Source organism: Gymnoscopelus microlampas (assembly GCF_963454915.1).
Source record: "Gymnoscopelus microlampas genome assembly, chromosome: 24".
NCBI classification, from domain to species: Eukaryota; Metazoa; Chordata; class Actinopteri; order Myctophiformes; family Myctophidae; genus Gymnoscopelus; species Gymnoscopelus microlampas.
The window spans coordinates 7,183,624-7,208,723 of NC_139961.1; the positions used below are offsets into that span (position 1 = coordinate 7,183,624).

A 25,100-nucleotide genomic window follows, 5' to 3' on the forward strand; every position below is an offset into this window, starting at 1 on the left:
TGGGCGGGGGGGGTAAATATATTTGATTTTCAATGGCTTTGACACAGCAGCAACATCCCACATCTCGTAATGGAGCTTGCACTTATAACGCCTAACCGATATCTATAACCGCTAAGATGTCTCTCTCTCTCTCTCTCTCTCTGTCAGTGGCATATGGCAGTGGTTCTCAACCTGTGGGTCGGGACACCAAGGGGGGTCCCCACCTGATTTTGGGGGGGGGGTCCCCAAATTACAGTGAAGTGACAATTTATGGACTGACCTAAAATAAATGACAATTACAGCATCAAAAGTAATCAACTATAAAACCTTGACAAACATTGGCCATATTGTCAAATAATATAAGAAACATATAAAAAAACATTTGAAAATAGACGATCTACGAGCTCACAACGCCTCGCGTTGCGAGGCGTTGTGAGCTTGTACAACTGCTATTTTCACAATATTTATCTGGGGGGTCCCAGTTCAAATATGACTATTTTGGGGGGTCACTCACGACCTGAAAAGGTTGCGAACCACTGGCATAAGGAACAGGCCACAGTGCAATATCTAGTTATTATTTGTTTTCCCCATAGAAAAGAGGTGTCATTCACTACCAAAATGTGTCCTTTTCTCCTTTGTACATTATGTAGTGTTTTGTATATGTTGACGATTATGTATTATTGTTATTTCTATGCTATGTTGATTAATTGAATACAAAGGACCACAATGGAAACAAGTCCCCGGAACTTTGTTGTGTTATCCTTTTAGCTTAAATGTCTGACTGTACCTCGTGCTGTTTACATTTCTGACTAATAAAACATTCATTGAAAAATCAAGCGAAAGGTTATGATGGCACACACGCGTAAAGTACACGCACACGCACACACACACACACACACACACACACACACACACACACACACACACACACACACACACATCACCAACAACGTGTTTTACAGGGTAATGTGTTACTAGTGACTACTGTATTGTGTAATGTGTAGAGAGGTCAAAGAGAAGGCTTTCAGCACCAAGGACAGCGCTCTCTGACACGCAGTGGTGGAAAAAGTACTCACATTTTGCACTTAAGTAAAAGTATCAATACTGCAGTGTAGAAATACTCTGTTACAAGCAAAAGTCCGGTAATCAAAATTAACTTGAGTAAAAAGGTATTGGCATCAGAAGTACTCGTTATGCATACGGAATGTCACAAGTTTAAGAAAATATATACATTAGCGACAACTAAAATGACACAGAGGCGTTCCCAACTGAAAAGGTAGGACAACGTATAGGTGTAACAGGTCTAAATGGGTTCTAATTGGCTTAAGGGTGGACCGGCCGGCGGACGGACCTCTGACATCACGCTCATGTCACCATGACTCAGCCATACTGTAAGTCATGGTATATGGATCTCCTCAATTTTGAAGGCCATGTAAAAAAGGTCATTCAGATATCCTTCCACCACCTCAGAAACATTGTGAAAATCAAGCCCTTCCTATCCACCCCTGATTAAACTAAAGTTCATGCATTCATCTATTCACGCCTTGACTACTGTAACTCCCTATATTCCTGTCTTTCTAACAAATCAATTCAACGGTTACAACTGGTCCAGAATGCTGCCGCCCGGGTCCTGACCGGCACTAGAAAGTACGATTATATTTCACTTCCAATTCTAGCATCACTACACCGGCTCCCAATCACTTTCAGAATTGATTTTAAAATGTTATTAATTACCTTTAAGGCCATCTCTGGTCTGGCCCCTTCATACATCTCCGACCTACTCGAGCCATATAAACCAGAGAGCAATTTGAGGTCCTCAGACAAAGCTCTACTCGAAATCCCATTCTCCCATAAAAAAAACAAAAGGTGATCTGGCCTTTGCTTTTAGAGCCCCGACTCTCTGCTCTCCTACTGTATGGTGTATTTTAATCTCTGTGAAGCACTTTGTAACTTTGTTTCGAAAGGTGCTATATAAATAAATCTTTATTATTATTATTATTATTATTATTATTATTATTATAACCATATAAGGAGTTGCCTACGCTCACATATGAAGTGTGTTGTCTAACCTAAACGTGTCGTCATGGCATCGGCAAACAAATCAGTCAGCTCCATGTATGGGCAAAAACAGGGGGCATGCCCATATATGGCACCTTGTACATTGTATTGTATACACTGTCAGATTCCAGTCAGCTTGACTTAAAAGCTGATTACACAGAGTGTGAGGAGCACTTTGAATCTCAGTGTGTAGAAATGGCGTCTGCCGGTGGTCTCCTGTCTGAAGAGCATTTACGTTGTGTTATCTGTCTGGATGTGTTCACTGATCCAATCACCACTCCATGTGGACACACCTACTGCAGAACCTGTGTCACACATTACTGGGACACTATGTCGTGTGTGTCAGTGTCCACTGTGTAAAACGCAATTCTATGAGAGACCGAAAGTATCTGTGAATACTTGTATCTCTGAGCTGGTTCATCAGTTCAGGAATCACAAGTTCAGGAGATGATTCAGGAGAGACAACTGAAGATTCAGGAGGTCAAACACTCAGTAGAGCTCAGCAGGAAAGATGCAGACACAGTGATAGCAGGCAGTGTGCAGGTCTTCACTGCTCTGATCAGCCGTATTGAGAGGAGCCAGGCTGAGCTCATTGACGTGATTGAAGAGAATCAGAAAACAACAGAGAAACAGGCTGAAGGCTTCATCAAAGATCTGCATAAGGAAATCACTCAGTTAGAGAAGAGAAGCTCTGAGCTGAAACAGCTCTCACGCACTGAAGACCACCTCCACCTCCACAGCTTGACATCCATCAACACCCCTCCACCCACCAAGGACTGGACAAAGGTCAATGTCCATCGGTGTACATACAGTATGTGGGGACTGTGAGGACAGCTGTGGCTCAGCTGAAGAAGACACTCAGTCAAGAGATGAAGAAGAAGCTTTTTGATGTTGAGCTGAGGATGATCCAGCAATGTGCAGTGGATGTGACTCTGGACCCTGATACAGTACATCCCTACCTCATCCTGTCTGACAACGGAAAACAAGTAAATGAAGGAGACGTAAATAAGAATCTCCCAGACAACACAGAGAGATTCTCTACATGTATCTGTGTCTTAGGCAAAGAAAGCTTCTCCTCAGGAGGGTTTTACTATGAGGTTCAGGTTAAAGGGAAGACTGCGTGGCATCTAGGAGTGGTCAGAGAGTCCATCAACAGGAAGGGAGACATCACACTGACCCCCAACAATGGTTACTGGACTATAGGGTTGAGGAATGGAGATGAGTACACGGCTTCTGACTCTCCTGTCCTCCTCCCTGTCAAAGAGGTCCAGAAAGTGGGAGTGTTTGTGGATTATGAGGAGGGTCTGGTCTCCTTTTATGATGTGGAGGCCAGAGTTAACCTCTACTCTTTCACTGGCTGCACCTTCACTGAAAAACTCTATCCATTCTTCTGTCCCAGGCTTAATGATAATGGTACGAACTCTGCTCCTCTGATCATCTCTCCTGTCAACATGGACACTGATCGTGATGGGGACGGAGGGAACATGAACATTTTCCCTCCAGTAAAATATTCAGAAATAAATTATACACATCCTATATTAAAATTGTCTCCATATAGCCGTTCTACAAGTTCACAATCATTGTGAGCTCGGCTATTTTCAAATGGTCTAAATGTATATAGGGCTGAAGTGTATGTTTTGTAATAATAATCAAAATCTACAAAGTAACAAGCGACTAAAGTTTTCAAATAATTGTAGTGGAGTAAAAGTACAATATTTGCCTCTGAGACGTACTGTAGTGGAGTAGAAGTAAGTAAAAGCACTGAATATTGGAAGTACTCCAGTAAAGTGCAAATACCTCAAAATGGTACTTAAGTACAGTACTTGAGTACGTGTTTACTCCACAGCACTTCTCCCCAGTACAGACCCCAGTGCAATGGGCTTGTTTGTCTATATTTACTCCCCTGCCCTCTCTCTCTCTCTCTATCTCTAGGTGTCTGTCATCCTGGACATTACCACAGTGAGAGGGTGCATTGAGTGCAAACTCTGAAGCCACTGATATCACAGCGGCCACCGCGCAAATTACACTGTAATCATGATATAACGTGTCATTACCGAGCCGCTTAAACTATGCCCGTACACTCCATCAACTGATATCACGTGCGGTCAGCTAAGCGTTGCATGAAGCGCATCGGGTGTAGCGCGGCGGTAAAGTACCTGCCCACCCTCCGCGGGGTCTGGACGTTTGAATCCACCGCGGTGCATCCATCTATAGCAGTGGTCTTCAACGTTTTTCAGCCCAAGGACCCCTAGCTGAAAGAGAGATGAAGGAGGGACCCCCACTACATACAGTACTGTATACAATTGTATTTTCATAGATTTCAGAGACGAACAACAAACCTCTTTGCCTAAAATAGCTGATCTACAAGCTCACAACGCCTCGCGCTGCGAGGCGTTGTGAGCTTGTAGATCAGCTATTTTTGGGTTAAGTTCTCTTCAGATAATAGGGATGAAGTGGTTAATGTTAAAGAAAAATTCACACCCAGTGTGTGAAGGTGTGTGGTCATCACAACATGACTCACTTTAAAAAAAGGATAAATTACTTTTTTTAAAGTCCATACTGCTATTCATAGGGCTGCACATGTGTCATGTGTTTCGCTAGCCAATCACAGTCCTGAATTTGCAAAGTCAGCCAATCACATTACAGTTAGTGGTGATGACACTAGCTGTAACGTGATTGGCTGATATGAAAAAAGTATCGATTTGCATTAACAATGGAAGGGTTAGGGGGTACACACATTTTTTGGTCGGTGTCCAAAACTCACTTATAGGGGGCGGCTACACCGCCCCAAAAACCTAGGACCCCCTGTTGAAGACCCCTGGTCTATAGGAACACACATGGCTCGAAGTTTGGGGGAGGGAAGCCAAGCGGGAAGGGGTATTTTGGTCGTTGGTTCGGTTGACCAGGACGCCTATTGACTATCCCAGTAACTGTGGCATGAGGCAAGCGAGGCTTGTCAAAGTGGATCTATAATTTATTTTCATTAACCCTGGCGTCAGTGGCGTGTGACTATAGGTGAACATTTTGACGAATTTTAAAAAATCACACCCAGTGTGAAGTGGGCGGTGTGGTCACAGTGGTCATCACAGTGATGGAAGTGCTTCACTTAAAAAAAAAACATAAAAGTGTTTTTTAAGTGCCATAGTCCTATATAGGGCTGCACATGTGTCATGTGTTTCTCTAGCCAATCACAGTCCTGAATTTGCAAAGTCAGCCAATCACATTACAGCTAGTGGTGATGACACTAGCTGTAATGCGATTGGCTGACTTTGCAAAAGTATAGATCCCCAGATGATTAACGTAATGTGCAGCATTGTTTTCTCACTCAACAGTAAACAAACCGACATACAGTATAAGTGTAAAACAGAGTATCTGCACATTTCTAAAGAAAATAGGTCATTTTTTGGGTGAACTACTCCTTAAACTATCTCACAATACAAGAGTGTGGGGAGAGTGTGTGTGGACAGCATTACTAAAAACAAAACGTTGCCAGGGACCGCAGGTGTTCTCAGGTCTTATGATAGTCCTCCCACCCCCAACCAATCACACCGCGGCGATTGGCAGCAACACGCCGACACCCCTCTCCGCGCCATACTAACACATAATATCAGCGACAGGGATTGTTTTTCCATCTTTACTCCCCTGTTCTCGCCGTGGGTGTCTGTGGCACACAGCCATCATCCTGGACATTACCACAGTGAGAGTGGAGCGCTGAGTGCTCACTCTGAGGCAATGATATCAGCCAGCAGAACCACCAGCACAAATTACGGTGTAATCACGATCAAACGTGTCATTACGGAGCCGTTTACACTACGCCTGTACACTCCATAGACTGATAGCATGTGCTATAGTTAGAAGCTGTTACATGGACTGTGTGTTGTTGAAGTGCGTTCATGGCCAAAGCGAACGCATTGTGTGATTGTAGCGTTTTCAGAGTGCGACAGTGATGGAAGAAGTACTCCATTTGTTTTTTACTTAACCCATTAAGACCTGGAACGCATCTGTGTCACATTTTGATTTGAGCTAAAAAATCATTATTTTACACTTTGGCTATTCAAAAATAGCAGATGTACAAGCTTGTAGCGCGGCACCGAGTGCTACGAGCTTGTAGATCTGCTATTTTTGAAAAATCGTGAAAATGTGTGCAAATCTTTGCATATATATTGTTTAAAGCGAACATTTTTTAGCTGGGGGGTCCTTGACATAAAAAAGTTTGAGAACCACTGATGTAGAAACATAGGTTTTTTCAGAAAACTGTGAATAAGTAAGAATCGGCCTCAGGTCTTAATGGGTTAACCCATTTAGACCTGAGGCCGACTCTAAAAACACCTTCTAAATCCTGACCTAAGTTTTCTGAAAAACTTCAAATATTTATGAAAAAAATTACAAAAAAAACATGTTGCAAAAGGGGTTCCTGTCCTGAAAGTTATAGTTACAAAAAGGGGTTCCCGCCCAAAATGGGTTACGTAAAAATATCAATACCACCACTACTACTAGGGCAGGGCCTATTGAAATAAACTAGTGTGATAACATAGTACATGTTATTGTTGGCTTAATTTTTGGTGTAGCACTACACCTGGGGGAAAGATCCACGAACCTCCACCGCCACAGTGTAAATATACTCTGTTACGAGTAAAAGCTTGGTTTAAAAATGTACTTGAGTAAAAGTACAAATGTATTTGCATTCAATATGTACTTAAAGTACCCAAAAGTAAAAGTGCTCATTATGCAGGAATGCCCCATTTCAAGTTTTTCAAAATGTATAGACATCTTTGGAAAATAGCCGACGTTGCGAGCTTGTAGATCTGCTATTTTCAAATAGCCAAATTAGATATAGGGCTGAAATGGTTAATGTATGTTTTGTAATAATAGATATACACATCTGCAAACCCTCAAACCCTCTCATTTGAGTTGGAGTTACAGTAGGCTATAGACCTGAAAAATGACATTATTATATAATGTGTACTGTCATATACTGAAACATGCCAACATAAAGTGACAGCTGGGCTGACTTCATGATGTAAAGACAATAGTTTTGTGCGTGATGATGCTGTCATTGCTCAAAGTGGGGTCTGGGGAACCCCTCAGGGTTCTTTGAGGGGGCGGGGGTCTTAAGTGGACCCCTTACAGGTTTGTAACTCTGAGAGTATACAAACGCAGGGACGTGCACAGATAGACTCTAGGTGGTGCTAGAGCACCTGCCCTTTGCCCTCTTGACCAGAAGTGCCCTTTTTCAGTTTACAGCAGTGGTCTTCAACAGGGGGTCTGGGACCCCTAGGGGGTCCTCAGAGTTACTACAGGGGGTCCGCCAAATCTTTGTGTGATGATTTTTCTTTTTACCATAACCACTCGAAACCTAGCATCCCTTTTCTGAGGAGAACTTTAGCCAAACATAGCAGATCTACAAGCCCACAACGCCTCGCGCTACGAGGCGTTGTGAGCTTGTAGATCGGCTATTTTTTGGCTAAGAGGTATAGGTGTAGAGGGAAAAAAGAGCAGACCAAGTCAACAAAAAATTGTATAATTTACTTGAGTACCTGCCCCTCAAAATGTCTGTGCACGCCACTGTACAAACGGGCCCATTTTGGTTCCATGTGTATACTCTCAGAGTTATGGGGGGGTTGGGGTCCTTGAACTTAAAAAAGTTTGAGAGCCATACTGTGCTCCGTTATTCTACTTGTTTAAAAAATGTATTACATTGAGTTCACACATTCGGTACAAAGTAGAACAGCTGTATGTGTGTGTGTGTGTGTGTGTGTGTGTGTGTGTGTGTGTGTGTGTGTGTGTGTGTGCGTGCGTGCGTGCGTGCGTGCGTGCGTGTGTGTGTGTGTGCATGCGCTCATGCATGAATGAGCAGGGACTCACAGTCACACACGGCAGGTTGGTACAGGGTCTCCCAGTCCCCGTGCGAGGGGGCTGAGGGCGATGGAGCATGAAGTGTGTGTTGTGGTAGATATGTATTGGATCACAGGATTGTGTAGAGCAGTCGGTTCTCAAACTTTTTTCCATTGTCAAGGAACCCAAGTTAACCCGTTGAGACCTGAAGCCGATTCTACATGTCTCCTAAATCCCAACAGTTTTCTGAAAAACGTATGTTTCTATATCAGTGGTGCTCAATCTTTTTCATGTCAAGGACCCCCAAAATTATATGTATTTGGCCGCAGACCCCCATCAAAATATTTTGTTACAGGGACCCCCAGAAGCAAAGATTTTAGTTAAAAATGTTCGCTTTAAAAATATATATATTCAAAGATTTGCACACATTTTCACTAATTTTTGAATAGCCCAAAGTGTAAAATAATGCTTTTTAGCTCAAATCTAAAAATGACACAGTTCCAGGTCTTAATGGGTTAAGACCTGAGTCCGATTCTACAAAATGTCTTCTAAATCAGTGGTTCTCAAATTATTTCGTAATTTGAAAAAAATCAACAATTTCAAGATATTTCAAAAATGTTCGTTGTACAAGCTTGTGCTTGTACAACGCTAAAATCTAAAATGACAAAGATGCCGGTTTTAATGGGCTAATATGTATTTGGCCGTGGACCCCCATGAGAAATGACTGTATGTTGTGCCAGTCAAACATATTTTGGTGCTATTCTGACATATTTCGATGAGCGTTGTGAGCTTGTACATCTGCTATTTTCACATGATATCTTGTGAAATGGGACATTCTGCATAATGAGTACTTATTAATACTGTTGGTACTTTAAGTACATTTTGATACCAATACTTTAAGAAGAAAGGAAGTGGTCTTATAGGGTCAGTACTTTTGCGAGTATTTTTTCCACCGCTGGTTTGCCTGAAGGAGACCTCATCTTTGGTTTAAAAAAGATGTCAGACCTGAGTCCACTTCAAGTCCCTTCGGCTCTTGTTCACGAGTGAGAGGACGATTGAGCGGGAGATCAGCCGGAGAATCCGAGCAGCGTGATGCTTTCTCTTGTACCTGCATCGCTGTGACAAAAAAAAAGAGAAGCTGAGCCAGAAGGGCAAAGCTCTCAATCTACCAGAGGATAATCTTCTTTCCTATGATCTCACCTCTCACGGTCATGAAAGGCAGTGGTGGAAAAAAGTACTCAAATGTTTTACTTAAGTAAAAGTATCAAAATGCACTTAAAGTACCAAAAGTAAAAGCACTCATTACACAAAATGTCCCATTTCAAGTTTCTCAAATGTATACACATCTTTTGAAAAGAGCAGATCTACAAGCTCACATTGCATCGCATCGCGACGCATTGTGAGCTTTTAGATCGGCTATTTTCAAATGGTCGAAATGTATTGTAATGATAATCAAAATCTACAAAGTAACTAGTAAAATCTGCAATAATTGTAGTGGAGTAAAAGTACAATATTTGCCTCTGAGATGTAGTGGAGTAGAAGTAAAAATACTGAAAATTGGAAATGCTCCAGTAAAGTAAAAAATACTTAAGTACAGTACTTGAGTAAATGTACTTTACACCACTGGCCAGAAGGGCAAATAAGCTCTCAATCTACCCGGGGACAATCTTCGTTGCTATGCTCTCACCTCTCACGGTCATGAGCGAAAGAACATAAGATTGCGGGGACACAAGCAGGCCTCACATGGGTTTTATTTCTCTCAGAGGAGAGCTAGTGGCTGGTATATCTTTCCTTAGGGAGAAGATGAGAGGCTCAGTCATCCGGGAGAGACTCCGAGTATAGAGCGGCTGCTCCTTTGTATTGTGTAGCCAGTTAACCTATTCAAACCTGAGGCCGATTCTACAAATACCCTTCTATTCCAAATCAGTTGTTCTCACACTTTCAAGATTAAAGATTAAAACAAATAGCATATGGGACCGGATTTCTGGCCTAGTGGTCCGGGCACTTATAGGCTCTACAGTAGCCTGACAGTGCATCGCGGGTTCGAGTCCCGATCCCGACGATCTTCACTGCATGTCTCTCTAGCCCATCTCTCTCTCCCTGTTTCCTGTCCATCTCCACTATAAATAAATCAATCCACAGAGCGGCAATCATATAACTGCGGTGTCGTCTATACCTATAAATAAAGATATATTTAAAGGTAGGGTAAGTGATTTTCTTTGGTTAAAATAAGTGTTAAATAGCTCTATATTCTGATAGTACTCATTGCTATAGAGTGTTTGTTCAGTAAAAGGAGTCTCCTTGTCTCTCCAGCTCTTTATTAAACAGAAAATGCATTTTCGTTTCAGTTTCAGTTTCATTTCCAATTGTATCCAATCAGGATAGAGAACTCAATCAGGATACAGATTAAACAAGTGAAATTGGAAGTGATGACACTAAGAAATGAGCAGGCAAAATTAGAACTGGAACACTATACAAATGAAGCTTAAAAGTTGGTACTTTCTCCTGATTGGCTGAGATTTTGACACCTACCGGAAAATGTATTTTCTGTTTATTAAAGAGCTGGAGAGACGGGGAGACTTCTGTTACTGAACAAACACTCTATAGCAATGATTACTATCAGAAAATAGTATTTTAACCTTTTAACAAAATACTTTTTGTTTTAACCAAAACATATCACTTACCCTACCTTTAAGAAAAAATATTGAAATAAATAAGATAAAAGTGTAAAGAATTAAAACATAAAAATATCAGATATACAAGCTCGCAGTGCGGCACGAAGTGACGCACTGCGAGCTTGTAGATCTACTATTTTTTTTAAGGCCAATGCAAAAAATAAAATGACTTTCCCGACACAGATGCTCTCCCGGTTTGAATGGGCTAAGGTCGTTTGGGGGCATCTAGTAAGGATGCCTCCTGGTCACCCCCTCCCCCCCAGGGGAGGTTTTCCAGGCATGTCCAGGTGGGATGAGGCCAAGGGGGGAAACCGAGCACCAGATGGGGGGGTTGTTATCTCCACACCGGCCTGATGGGAACACCCCGGGATCCCCCCCCTAGTCAGAGCTGGCTAATAATGTAGCCTAGCATGAGGAGAGGGACGTCTGGGGTTCTCTGTTGGAACCGCCAACCTCCACGACCCCCCCTCCAGATAAGAGGATAGAGATGGAAGGATCAAGGATGGATGATTCATCCCTTTCTTTTAGCTTTTAACCAATTAAGACATAAGGCAGTTTTCTGGAAAAAAAGGTTATGTTGCTATATCAGTGGTTCTCGTTTTTTTCATGTCAAGGACCCCCAAAATTATATGTATTTTACCGCGGACCCCCATATGAAAATGTGTTGTTACAGGGACCCCCAAAAGCAAAGAAATGAACTGTCAAAACTATATATATTAAAAGATTTGTCACAAATGTTCACAATTTTTCATAAATAGCAGATCTACGAGCTCAGAGCACGGCACAAAGTGACACGATATGAGCTTGTAGATCTGCTATTTCCGCATATCCAAAGTATAAAATACTTTCCCGGTTTTTCAAAAATAGCAGATCTACAAGCTCATAGCGCGGGCAAAAAGTGACACGCTATGAGCTTGTAGATCTGCTATTTTCCAATAGCCACGGTGTAAAGTAATGGTTTAAGTGGGTAAAAATCTAAAATGACACATATACATTTCCTGGTGTTAACGGGTTAATTATTATAAACATTGCTGTCGTCAGCAGTCAAACATATTAATTGGCAATTAATTATCATGAATAAATACTGCGTTGCGTTGGGTCGATCCTATATTTCTGGGTCAATGCTGAAGCGGTTTGTGCAGTCCCTGCATTAAGGTCTGTTAACCCTTTAAGACCGGGAACGCGCCTTTGGCCATTCAAAAATAGCAGATCCACAAGCTCATAGCGCGGCACCGAGTGCCGCGCTATGAGCTTGTAGATCTGCTATTTTTTGAAAAAATAAATCGTGAAAATGTGTGCAAATCTTTGAATATATGTATATGTTTTAAAGCTAACATTTTTTAACTCTGGTCGGTCCCTGGAACAACGCATTTTGAGATGGGGGTCCGCGGGCAAATACATACTTTTGGGTGGTCCTTGACATGAAAAAAGTTTGAGAACCAGACATTAGAGCAACATAATAAAAAACTGCTAGGATTTAGAATACATTTGTAGAATCCCCCAGATGCAAAGATTTGAGTTACAAATGTGCGCTTTAGAAAATATATTATTCAACGATTTGCACAAATGTTCACAATTAAAAATAAATAAATAGCAGATCTACAAGCTCATAGCGCGGCACTCGGTGCGCTTGTAGATCTGCTATTTTGTTAATAGCCCATATAAATCTTAAAATGACACAGTTGCGTTCCCGGTCTTAATGTATTAAACACCTCGACGCGCTGAATTGGAACTGTGGACTTCGGTAAAGCGAAACAAGGACCTCTCCAGTTGAAGGGGCAATACGAATTAATGTTTATCGGCACCGCAATTGTTGGGTTCACACGGGTGGAATCGGTACTAGACTACAGGAAAAAAACAGGGAGTCTAATGAAAAGTCACAAGCCACCACCAGAACATTGGCTTTTTATTGTATTGTAATTTATTTTGACATTTCGTTTCCGGTCCGCGGGTCAGAGAGAGTCGACTTGGTTCCCCTCAAAATAAAAAGGCAGGATTTATCGTTTTTCTTTGTTTGCCAGTTAAATGGCTGTCATTAGTCAAATACGTTGTCACGTTGCCAGCTAGTGGAATGTCACTGACACTCCCACAGTGATTTAATGGATTGCCACAAAAAAGCTACTTGATGTTTTTCGAGTGTCTTGGCGCTTCATCGGAACGCTTAAGAGGCTCGAAAGGTCGTCCGCCTCCATTGACCACAGTCCACCAGGGCTGTAATACTAGACAGTGGTGGGAAAAGTACTCACATTTTTTTCACTTAAGTAAAAGTATCAATACTGCAATGTAGAAATGCTCTGTAAGTAAAAGTCCGGAAATAACTGTTTTACTTCAGTAAAAGTACAAAAGTATTGGCATCAAAATGTACTTAAAGGAGCTACACCATGAATTTAAAAAAAATAAATAATATTTGATATCATATTGTTTATGTCCCTCAAACGTTTTTCAAAAGGTTTGAGCCTAAATCAAGCCTCAGATATACTCATTCCAACTAACTTCTCTCTGGCTTATAAAGCACTTTCACCTGCAATACCACATTGTCCTGTTTGGCACGGGGCGCTATTGAGACAGTTTGTATGCATGTTATGTCCTGGTTCTGTGTGGAAAAAGTAAAAAAAAAATAATAAGAAAAATTTAAAAAAAAAATTAAAATAAAAAAAACCTTTTTTTTTTTTTTTTTGATTTTTTTTTTTTTGTTAGAACTGAAAAACGGGAGGAATTGTTCCCAGACGTGACGTAGGGTGGGGGAACAAATCTGACGGACTGTTTTCAGACCAATTTACCAAACCACAGATAGCCTATGAAAGCCTGCATGCTCGAAGTCGGGTATTTGTTGGAACAGAAGAGAGGTGGGGGAGACCAAGAACACACAAAAATTAAGAAAAAGTTAAAATTCATGGTGTAGACCCTTTAAAGTACCAAAGTAAAAGTACTCATTAGGCAGCATGTTCCATTTCAGGTTTTCAAAAGGTATAAACATATTTTTAAAATAACAGATCTACAAGCTCACAATGTGTCGCATCACGACGCTTTGTGAGCTTGTAGATCTGCTATTTTCTTGTAGATCTGCTTTTTTCAAATGGCCGAAATGTATATAGGGCTGAAAAAGTGGTTAATGTATGTTTTGTAATGATCTTCAAAGTAACTAGTAACTAAAGTTTTCAAATAATTGTAGTGGAGTAAAAGTATAATATTTGCCTCTGAGATATAATGGAGTAGAAGCATTGGAAATTGGAAATACTCAAGTAAAGTACAAATACCTCAATGCCTTTTTTTTTCCTATTCATGTTTGTCCGTTTGTCCGTCCAGTACTTGTAGCAAATACTACAATGCAGATATACTCTGTAGAAGTAGAAGTCCTGTATTCATAATGTACTTGAGTAAAAGTAAAAAGTATCGGCATCAACATATACTTAGGAGAAGTTCAAATGTGTGAAAAAATCATTTGAAAATAGCCAATCTACAAGCTCACAATGCGTTGCAACGCGACGTATTGTGAGCTGCTATTTTCAAATTGCCAAAATATACTAATGTATTTAGAAGACATTTGTAGAATGGACCTCAGGTCTTAACACATTGACTGCCAATCGCGTAGATCTACGCGAACCTATTTAAAGCCGCAGCGTGCCAGTCGCGTAGATCTACGCGAATGGCATTTTTTTTTTACCCCTTCCGGTTCCGGGGGCCGACCGGAAACGAAATAAAACTGGTTGTGTTTTTTTCGCTCGCATCCGTTTCCTGTCTAGGAATCAACTTTGAAGTCGGTTATCTCCTTTGTGGTTTTTCTCTCCGCATCCACCGGTCTAACGTTATAGGCTGTAACTTCAAAATGGAGGAACGGATCGGCTCGCTTTTTTCACTGCTCGCTTCACACGGATCCCGTGTTTGTGTCGAACCAAACGAACGTGATTTTTTACCGGATTTAGCGGGGTCTATGGCGACATGAAGAAAACAAAAAAACAACAATAAAAGCTTGGCACTGGTGAGTACATTATGAGATTAACCTCTGGCGTTCAATGTGGGGGTTAGAAGCCACACAGGAGGGGTATGGTGCAGACTGTATGTTGGGGATGAGGACAGCGGAGGGACCCTCTGTGAAGCCATCTGTTTGGCTTCATGCTAAACTAAATGTCTGGCCAATGGCCCCCCTTATCCTGCCTCATGTGTCAGCACGGGAAACACAACTACCCAGCGCTCGGGTTCCTCTGAGGCCACGTTTATACTCGGCACCGATCAGAACAGAAAACGACACAGTGCCGTTGCGTTCTCACTTTTATATCGTGCGTTTACACGGCGACGCCAACAGTGATAGAAAACGCTGTAGTGTGCATGCCAGGGGGCTAGGTGGCGGTGTGACGCGCTGCCAGATAGTAGTAGAACCACTTCCGTTCCACTTCCTATCACAGCTGTTTGTTTACACGGATGTAATAGCATACGTGACGCGAGCCGACGTAAGGCATGCCGTCACGCGTTTTGCGGTTTCCCCCCGTATTTCCTGTTTACATGGAGACGCGAAGCGGAGCGTTTTTTCAAAGATTTCCCCTCTGGAAGGGGGTTTCACTTTGTTGCGGTTTCAACGCTGTTGAATCTGATATTTTATTTTTGTCATTTTCTCTAGAGACCGCTGTGGTCTAAACTGTGGCCGGGACCTGCTTGTGTGACCTGGAGGCTGCTGCTCTGTTTGCAGACAGACAAACAATAGCCGATCCACCCTTTCATTTAGCAACCCTCAGCACTCTATATTGCATTTGACAGCTAACAGAGAGACTCAGCGCACGGGGGGTCCACAGCACTCTAATTAACAATTTGGAGCATGTGTTAATTGCTACACAAGTGGCACAACGTGCATCCTAATCAACAGGCTCACACTGCCAGCAACGTGATAGCCTGCAGTATTTAAGAGTAAAAGCACAACGGTGTTCTTTGAGACACATATCTGGGTTTTTGACAAATAAGCACATTTTGTTTGACCCGGATTCGAGCCAAACAACGTGACGTTAATCCCCTTCCCCTATTCGCTCATACTAGGACGTGATGTACTGTATGTGTAGACAGAAGAATTGGGATAGAGATATACTTAAAGGGATATTTCACTTTCAGAAAAACTTTTGGTGATTTTATCGTCTACTCAAGCCTTTGTGAGGCCCCCCCCAGACAGTTTTAAGTTGCTTGATTCAGTATTTAGATATTTGATTTTCATTTTATCAGACACGCCCCCTTCCTATACAAACCTATTGTAACTTCAAACGCCATTTTAAACATGTTAGATTCATCAAAAACACCCGTCCTTGGTTCTGGTGACTCACCCTGCCCTCCTAATACGTGAGGGGGCCGTGTTTTTCCGAGATTTGTTTTCATTTATTTTATATTATTTTTTCATTGTATTTTATTTTTTTCATTTTCCCAAAAAAATATAAAAAATAAATGAAAAAAGTAATCGAAAAAACACGGCCCCCTCGCATATTAGGAGGGCGGTAGGAGACGGGTGAACCAAGGACGGGTCGTTTTTTTGAAAGTGAAATATCCCTTTAAAACCAAAGTAAAAAGAAGAAGGGCCGAGCTCATGCCTCCTTCAGTGCATCAGAGCCAACTGACCTTCTTATCACCTGACAGGGGGGACTTTCCCTGGTTGGACGTAACGCGTGGAACATTATTCCCAACCAGTTCCTTTCCCCTCCATCAGGCGCCCCGACTGTCATGGGGGAGGCGATATAGCCACCAGGATTACTACATGTTTTTGTGAGGGTATTAAAGGTAGGGTAAGTGATATTTTTTACAAACACAACAAAAAGTATTTTGTTAAAAGGTTAAAACAGTATATTCTGATAGTAATCATTGCTATAGAGTGTTTGTTCAGTAACAGGAGTCTCCCCGTCTCTCCAGCTCTTTAATAAACAGAAAATACATTTTCCGGTACGTGTCAGAATCTCAGCCAATCAGGAGAAAGTACCCATTTTTAAGCTTAATTTGTATAGTGTTCCAGTTCCAATTTTGTCTGCTCATTTCTTAGTGTCATCACTTCCAATTTCACTTGTTTAATCTGTATCCTGATTGAGTTCTCTATCCTGGTTGGATAAAATTGGAAATGAAACAAACGAAAATGCATTTTCTGTTTAATGAAGAGGTGGAGAGACAAGGAGACTCCTGTTACTGAACAAACACTCTATAGCAATGAGTACTATCAGAATATAGAGCTATTTAACACTTATTTTTACCAAAGCAAATCACTTACCCTACCTTTAACTACCATAGGGGACACAGGGAGAACATGCAAACTCCACACAGAAAGACCATTTCGCCAACCCCACCTAGGGTATGGGCGCTGATGACACGGAGGAGAAGACACGACCCCCAGCGTCCACAGCACCCCCGGCGGGAATCGAACCCAGGACCTTCTAGCTGTGAGGCGACAGCGCTACCGACTGTGCCACCGTGCCCCCTATAACACAGTACTGGACCAGAGAGACGAAGTCATGGAGGATACACTGAGGCCTGCACTGAGGGGAAATGCACATTCCTGTGGACTGAAATCCACTCTGTAACTCACAGAGGAATCATGTTAGCAGTGGTGGAAAGTAACTAAGTACTCAAGTATACTCACTTTACTGGAGTATGTCCAATTTTCAATACTTGTACTTCTTCTCCACTACATCTCAGAGACAAATATTGTACGTTTTACTCCGCTACAATTATTTGAAAACTTTAGTTACTAGTTACTTTGTAGATTTTGATTATTATTACAAAACATACATTAACCACTTCAGCCCTATATACATTTCGGCCATTTGAAAATAGCCGATCTACAAGCTTGTGATGCGACGCATTGTGAGCTTGTAGATCTGCTATTTTCAAAAGATGTCTATACATTTGAAAACTTGTGAAATGGGACATTCTGCATAATGAGTACTTTCTACTTTTGGTCCTTTAAATACATTTTGATACCAATACTTTTTTTTACTTTTACTAAAGTAGCCTACATTCCGAATTCCTGATGTTTACTTGTAACAGAGTATTTGTACATTGCAGTATTGATACTTTTCCTTAAGTAAAACATTTCAGTACTTTTTCCACCACTGTCTGTAACTCAAAGAGGAATCCCGTCAGCCTCCAACTTGATGCCGGGGTGAGGTGACAGCGTGTGTGATGGTTTACAAATTGACATGATGATGGTTAAAGTTTACTTTCTCAGAGTTGCCATAATCCATTCAATCGCGGAACGCATCTGTGTCATTTTAGAATCGAGCCTAAAACCATTATTTTATACTTTGGCTATTCAAAAATAGCAGATCGACAAGCTCATAGCGCGGAACCAAGTGCCGCGCTACGAGCTTGTAGATCTGCTATTTTTGAAAAATCTTGAATATTTGTGCAAATGTTTGAATACATAATTTTTTTTAAACAACATTTTAACCCACATCTTTGTTTCTGGAGGTCCCTGGAAAATATATATATATTCAAAGATTTTCACTTTTTCACGATTTTTCAAAAATAGCAGATCTACAAGCTCATAGCGCGGCACTCGGTGCCGCACTATGAGCTTGTAGATCTGCTATTTTTTAATAGCCAAAGACCTCTAAAATGACAGAGATGCGTTCCCGGATTGAATGGGTTAACTCTCAAGAATTGGCTGTGTAATTACATACTGTGTAGACAGCCAAATCATTTCAATTTATGTCATGCATTGTTTTTTTTGTGCTATTTTCTTGTTTTTTTTATATGCACTGCTTATAGCTACAGCCCTGCTGTGAACATAGATTATGATTGAAACAATGGTAATTACTTTGTCGGGTTGGTTAACAAAAGAATGGTTTTCAATGCAATTTCACATACAGTAGTAAGCCCTGCAAAGAGCTTACTGCACCATGTCTCCATATGGCAGAACTTTATTCATTACCATACGCATACCAAGTGGTGATAACTTAAAACATTTACTTCACCGGATTATTTCCAATTGTCAATACTTTTACTTCTACTCCACTACTTCTCAAGAGGCAAATATTGTACTTTTACTCCACTTTTACTCAGCCCTATATACTGTACATTTCGGCCATTGGAAAATAGCCGATCTACAAGCTCACAATGCATTGTGAGCTTGTAGATCTGCTATTTTCAAAAGATTTGATACATTTTGAAAACATAAATGGAATATTTCTGCATAATGAGTACTTTTACTTTTGGTACTTCAGGTATATTTTGATACCAGTACTTTTGTACTTTTACTCAAGTATATTTGGAATTCCGAACTTTAACAGAGTATTTATACATTGCAGTATTGATACTTTTAATTAAGTACAAAATGTGAGTAGGGGAGACACGGGGGCAATTGTAACACTGTGACTCATTGCATTCAAATTGATATTTTAGTCTTGTCCTTATTAGTTAAAGCTTAAAAATTGTATTATTAATTAGGGAACATATATATGTTTCTTATAGCAAAAGATGACTAGGATATTTCAAGTAGTCTGTGAATTATGAAGGGAAATGCAAAAAGTGTTACTTTTGTCCCCGTTCTCCCTACTTTTCCCTCCACTGCGCGTACCAAGCAAGTGGATTCCTATAGACGGATTTCCGCGCGACGTCATCACAGAGCAGAATGCGCAATCTGCGCATGCTCGGGGGAAACGAATTGTTGCGCCGTTCACTCTGTTGTTATGTTCGGGAGTTAGATAGCCATAATTCTGCTATTTTAGGCATAATAGGCATAATGCTGCTATTATATACAAACAGATCCAACTTCCGACAAATTATTTTTATTGAGTAAACAAGGTATTACAAACTGCATAATTTAATCTACTTTCATTAAACCCGGTGAAGACCATTTCTTTTATGAATGGACATTTGACCAGAGCTGCTGCGGGTAATGGCGCCCTCTATAGGCTTCCCCCTCCTCTGCGTGGTCATATCCTCTCATGTTTACTAACAGGAAACCTGTCTATAGTCATGCGTCGTGTGACGTACATTTGAAGAGGTTCATTATCACATGTGCGTTCAGTGGTGGAAAGTATCTATGTACATTTAAAAGTACTGTGCTTAAGCACAATGTAGAGGTACTTTTACTTTACTTGAGTAATTCCATTGTTCGATATTTGATACCTCTAGTCCACTACTCAGAGGCAAATATTGTACTTTTTTTCACTACAATTACAATTTTTTTTTTGAAAATTTGGGGAGTGAAACGCAGCAATGGCCGTCGGACTCGGGACTCGAACTCGCGACGCGCAGTCAGTCTACATTGAGCCTAGGTGCCTGGACTCGCTACGCCAGTCGTCCAGGCCGTCCATTATTTTTTTATTTTTTAACAGTCTACGGCAGTGGTTCTCAAACGTTTTCATGTCAAGGACCCCTAAAATGATATATATTTGGCCGCGGACCCCCATCTCAAAATATGTTGTTCCAGGGACCCCCCAGAAGCAAAAAATTGAATTACAAATGTTCGCTTAACACATTGCCTGCCAATTACGCATTAATGCGATCTAATAAATAGTGCGCTTCATGGCCGCCAAGATCGCATAAATGCGATCTATGGTCTTTATTGTGGTTTAATATGTATTGTGGTCTTATGCAACCTGTGTCTTCATATCTTACTGCTGCATGGAAAGAAAAGTCATGTGAGCGGAAAAGTCATGTGATCAGACCAAAAAAATACAAAAACAAGCTGTAGTACCAGTTGCTGCCTTGAGAATTCAACAAACAAACACAAGACAGAGAGTAACGACGGAGACAGACGGAGACAGAGCTGATCGAGAGAGAAAGAGAGAGAAAGTGAGAGAAATTGAGTTATTTTGAGTTTAGTTTAGTTCTAGTGAGTTTAGTTTCTTTATTTTAGTTGTACTAGTTGTAAAAACAGTTGAGGGAGAGGAGAGGTGGTGGACCCGGGGTGTCGGAAGGTTTAGGTGAGGGGGGAGGGGAGGGGAGGAGGTGGTGGTCTCGTCTGGTGGACGGAGCCGAGAGCCTGGAGCCTGGCGAGAGATTTAGGTGAGTGTCAGGCGAGATTGTAGGAAAGATGGTAGGGAAACGGGGCAGAAAGTCCAAACATGCAGAGCCCCAGAGGGACCAGGGTCAACGGACGTTGGAGGACTGCATGTCCTTTACAGCGCCCCAGCGACCGCTCCAACTCCCGTAAGCACCCCTGCCATTACCCCCGGGAGATAAGCTTGTCGTACCGGAGGACTTGAAGGTACAGCGCCGGTCATCATCACCCGCTGCCCCGCCATTAGAGCAGCGACCTAATCTCGTTGTACCGGAGGACGTGAAGGTACAGCGCCGGTCATCATCAGCCGCTGCCCCGCCATTAGAGCCGCGACCTAATCTCGTTGTACCGGAGGACGTGAAGGTACAGCGCCGGTCATCATCAGCCGCTGCCCCGCCATTAGAGCCGCGACCTAATCTCGTTGTACCGGAGGACGTGAAGGTACAGCGCCGGTCGTCATCAGCCGCTGCCCCGCCATTAGAGCCGCGACCTAATCTCGTTGTACCGGAGGACGTGAAGGTACAGCGCCGGTCATCATCAGCCGCTGCCCCGCCATTAGAGCCGCGACCTAATCTCGTTGTACCGGAGGACGTGAAGGTACAGCGCCGGTCATCATCAGCCGCTGCCCCGCCATTAGAGCCGCAAGCTGAGGCTCCTCCGCATATATTTGAGTACTTGAAGGTACCAGAGGACTTGAAAAAAGAGGTACTGGACATACCGGAGGATGTACCCGTACCACCGGTACCGGATGATGTACCACCACCAGTACCCGAGATCGATACCCCGGCCGGGGTGCGACGGAGCGAGAGACCGAAGGCAGCGACAGCGTGGGTTCGCCCAGGCGATACCTCCGATGGGGAAGACAGCAGTTTTAGCGGCGACGATGTCGGGTCTCTTGGCTGGCAGCCAAGCCCAACGAAGAGTCGGACATCGTTTACTAGTGGTAAGACTTGTTTATATCATCACAACATAGTTTTTATATTGATATGGCGCTATTTCATATTTTGATGAAGTGAATATAGCCGATCTACAAGCTCACAATGCATGGCGATGCGTGGGTGTAAAAAAAAAAGACGAGTCTTTTTTTTTTATCATGTTTTACTTATGTAGAAAGTATTTTATGAATGAATATTATGTATTCTGAATCTATGCATGTGATATATTTGATTATGATGAAGCTTATGACTTCACTATGGGGCAGTAGACTTGTAGATCTGGCTAATGTTTTTTTGGGGGGGGTGTGGGGGCATACTTCAAAGGGAAGAGAGGTTAGGTTGTGTAAATAACAACAAATCCTTTGATGGGGTCATCATAAGGCTATGTCAACAATGATTTTCAAGTCCCTTTGATGTTATTTTCAAATTACTGACGATTATATACTTTTAGATCAGGTTTGGGGTGGCCAGGTGCACTAGAAGCCTCCACCTCTGATCCACTGTCATTTGTCAAAATCTTCAAAGGCGACTAAGGGACAGGTCATGTAAACAACATTCAGCGTTTTGATCCTGTTTACTAAAGTATTTGATATTTGGTTTCAGATGAAGATGAAGAAAGGGCAGGCAGGAGAAAGGATGCAAGACCATCTGTCTTTTTTGGAAAAGGTAACTAATTTCTACCTTCACATTTGCACCATATGTTTATATGTTGAATTGAATATCTAGGACCCCAATGGATTGGTGTCATAGACAAAGTGTTTGAGACATGCTGGCTGTGAACATAATTGTACATTATATTTATCACATTATCTGATGTTTTACTATGATCACAGACAGGGGAGGTAAGGAGAGAGTTTTGAGGAGAAAGACGGCAGCAAAAGCAGGACGAGCATCTGCATGTCTTGGGGAAGGTAATTCATCTCTATATTCACATTTGCTGTGTGTGTGTGTGTGTGTGTGTGTGTGTGTGTGTGTGTGTGTGTGTGTGTGTGTGTGTGTGTGTGTGTGTGTGTGTGTGTGTGTGTGTGTGTGTGTGTGTGTGTGTGTGTGTGTGTGTGTGTGTGTGTGTGTGTGTGTGTCACAGACAGTCTTGTCTGTCTCACACACACACACACACACACACACACACACACACACAACATTGCCCTAGTGATGACACCAGTCACCAGTTCACTTTCCATGTGTTCACTGTACTATAATTTGTCTCCATACATCCAGTCTGCACTGTAATGATGTATAGACATGCTTGACTGGATGTATGGAGACAAATTGTAGTACAGTGAACACATGGAAAGTGAACTGGTGACTGGTGTCATCACTAGGGCAATGGTGTGTGTGTGTGTGTGTGTGTGTGTGTGTGTGTGTGTGTGTGTGTGTGTGTGTGTGTGTGACCTTTAGACCTTTTACCACATTATTTTATGTTTTACTGTGATCTCAGACAGTGAGGAAGAGGAGGAGGAGGAGGAAGAAGAAGAGGCAGCATCACACCGTAAAAAAAAGAGGTAAGGACTTGTTCTGTTCTGCTCATCACACCTGTACCACACAAATAAAAAAATATGTATTTCATGGTAATTATATATTTCTATAATTTACAGGTGGTGGTGGGAAGCGCCGAGCTGCAGCCACTGTGTGGCAGGACTCCGACTGGCAACCTCCGGTGGACATTCCCTTCACAGCCGTTCCCGGTCCTCGCCACGCTGCAGCTGAGATTCAGTCAGTTCATCCTGTGGACTTCCTGGCTCTTATCCTCACCGACGAGCTGCTAGAGACTATATGCGTGCAAACTAATCTCTACGCAGAGCAGTACATCAGAGATGAACAGAAGGAGTTTCCACATGGCAGAACACAGGCATGGAAACCTGTCAAAGTGGGCCTAATGCAGAAACCTGAGATCGAACTTTATTGGTCCACTGAGGAGCCACTAACCACTCCATACTTCAGTAAGACCATGTCTCGAAACAGGTACCAAATAATATGGAGGTTTCTGCATTTCAGTGACAATGACTGTATTGATGCTGACGACAAGATCTACAAAGTGCGCTCACTGTTAGAGTACTTACTCACAAGATTCCAAGAGCTGTATTGCCCCAGTCAAAACATAAGCATCCAGGTCCATCAGGTCCACTTTGCTGTCTTTCTGATGAAGGGATAATAGCTAATGTTTTGGTCTAGCCTTTCCACTCCGTTCATGTACTTGTTGTAAGAAAGGATACAAACTGGCTTCTCTTGTGGCACTCTATCTCTGTGTTTTTTTCTTTTTCACCATGGCGGTTTCCATCTCATCCTTGTGGATGGTTGTGATCATTCGCACTATTCTCTTGTCTCTCCATGTCAGTAACATGACTTTGCCATTGTGCCGCATCATTCTGTCTCCGACTTTCAGGCTGGAATTTGTCACCTCTCTCAGCACTAGTGGTTCGCCTCTTTTCTTCCTCCATATGTTTTCAGGCCAAGAAGAAGTTCAAACAGCTCCACAGAATTGTAAAAATTGTCCATATACAATCTAAAACCAAAACCCTTCAAGTCAGAGAGGAGGAAAAGAATAGTGAATTCTAGGGAGTCGCCTAGTCTAGTATATGGCTTCATGTTGTAACACCAAGAAAAGACCCTCCGAGCAGGCTGAATTGTGATGTAGCGGCGCATAAGCTTGTCGCACTCCCCCCCACCGCGGCCAAAAGAGTGCAGTGAGGGTGTGCAGGGTCTGTTCCCGAAAGGGAAAGGGGAGCGAGACGAGGTTGATGTGCATTAGCTGTAAGATGCCCCTCCATGCTGAGGAGTGTTACACACTGTATCACACCAAGAAAAAATATTGGTTGTTTTTACCTCCCCTGTCTGTGATCATAGTAAAACATCAAATGTGAACTGGTGACTGGTGTCACTAGGACAATGTTACAGTGTAATACATGCCTGTGTAAAAACAATGCACTTTTCTCTGATGTCTGATCTACAGATGTGTGTCACTGAAGGCTAAAATAAACAGGTCGAATCTCTTTAGTGCTTGAGAGTCTGTTATTTGTGAAACCTTTCTGACATTTTCTATTTCTATATATGACATTTTGAAGTTGAACTTTGAATTATTATTTATTATTTGATGTATATAACTTGAGTTTGAATGAGCTGAAGTAATCTTGCACTTTGGAGTGAAACAGTAAAGGGCATAGGTATAAACGGCACCATAAAAGGTAATTCAAACGCATATATATTTTTTAAAACTACTACTTTTGAGATGACTGATGTCACTGAAGGTGCAAATAAATGTCAGATCACTTTTGAAATGATTTTTCTGCCTGCATGTGTCCATTTCACTAAAATGGCCATAACTCTCTTTCTAGAGAAAAAGAGCTTTTTTTGGTGAAAACGAGCTGTATTCAACTACCTCTAGCTAAAAAACGGAACATGTTATCAACTCACTTTCTTTTCATGATAAAAGTAGAGATTCTATTCTTCGATTTGAGATATTCCATGTGTTCATAGTCCTAGCACAAAGTATTCTGTGGGCCTGCGAAGATTGGTCAGAATACTCAAAATAGCTGGCAAGGGCAGCTATGAACGAGGTTTTAACTCTGGCAGTCAATGTGTTAAAAAAAAATATATATTCAAAGGTTTGCACAAATTTTCACGATTTTTGCCGCTATGAGCTTGTATATCTGC

At 41.9% G+C, this 25,100-nt stretch overlaps 1 protein-coding gene and 1 pseudogene across 2 annotated transcripts; both read left to right on the forward strand.

Annotated features, from left to right (window-relative positions):
* Positions 1–2,484: 2,484 nt before the first annotated feature.
* Positions 2,485–4,026, forward strand: LOC311040523 (pyrin-like; annotated as a pseudogene). Its single transcript has 2 exons — positions 2,485–3,539; positions 3,970–4,026. The product of its transcript is annotated as a pyrin-like (transcript).
* Positions 4,027–21,238: 17,212 nt separating this feature from the next.
* LOC311040524 (piggyBac transposable element-derived protein 2-like) lies at positions 21,239–24,374 on the forward strand (the record flags this gene model as incomplete). Its single annotated transcript, XM_084050855.1, has 4 exons — positions 21,239–21,457; positions 22,325–22,360; positions 22,888–22,951; positions 23,045–24,374. 4 exons carry the CDS (start codon positions 21,239–21,241, stop codon positions 23,599–23,601), a joined length of 876 nt encoding a protein of 291 aa, XP_083906981.1. The 3' UTR covers positions 23,602–24,374.
* Positions 24,375–25,100: the final 726 nt, after the last annotated feature.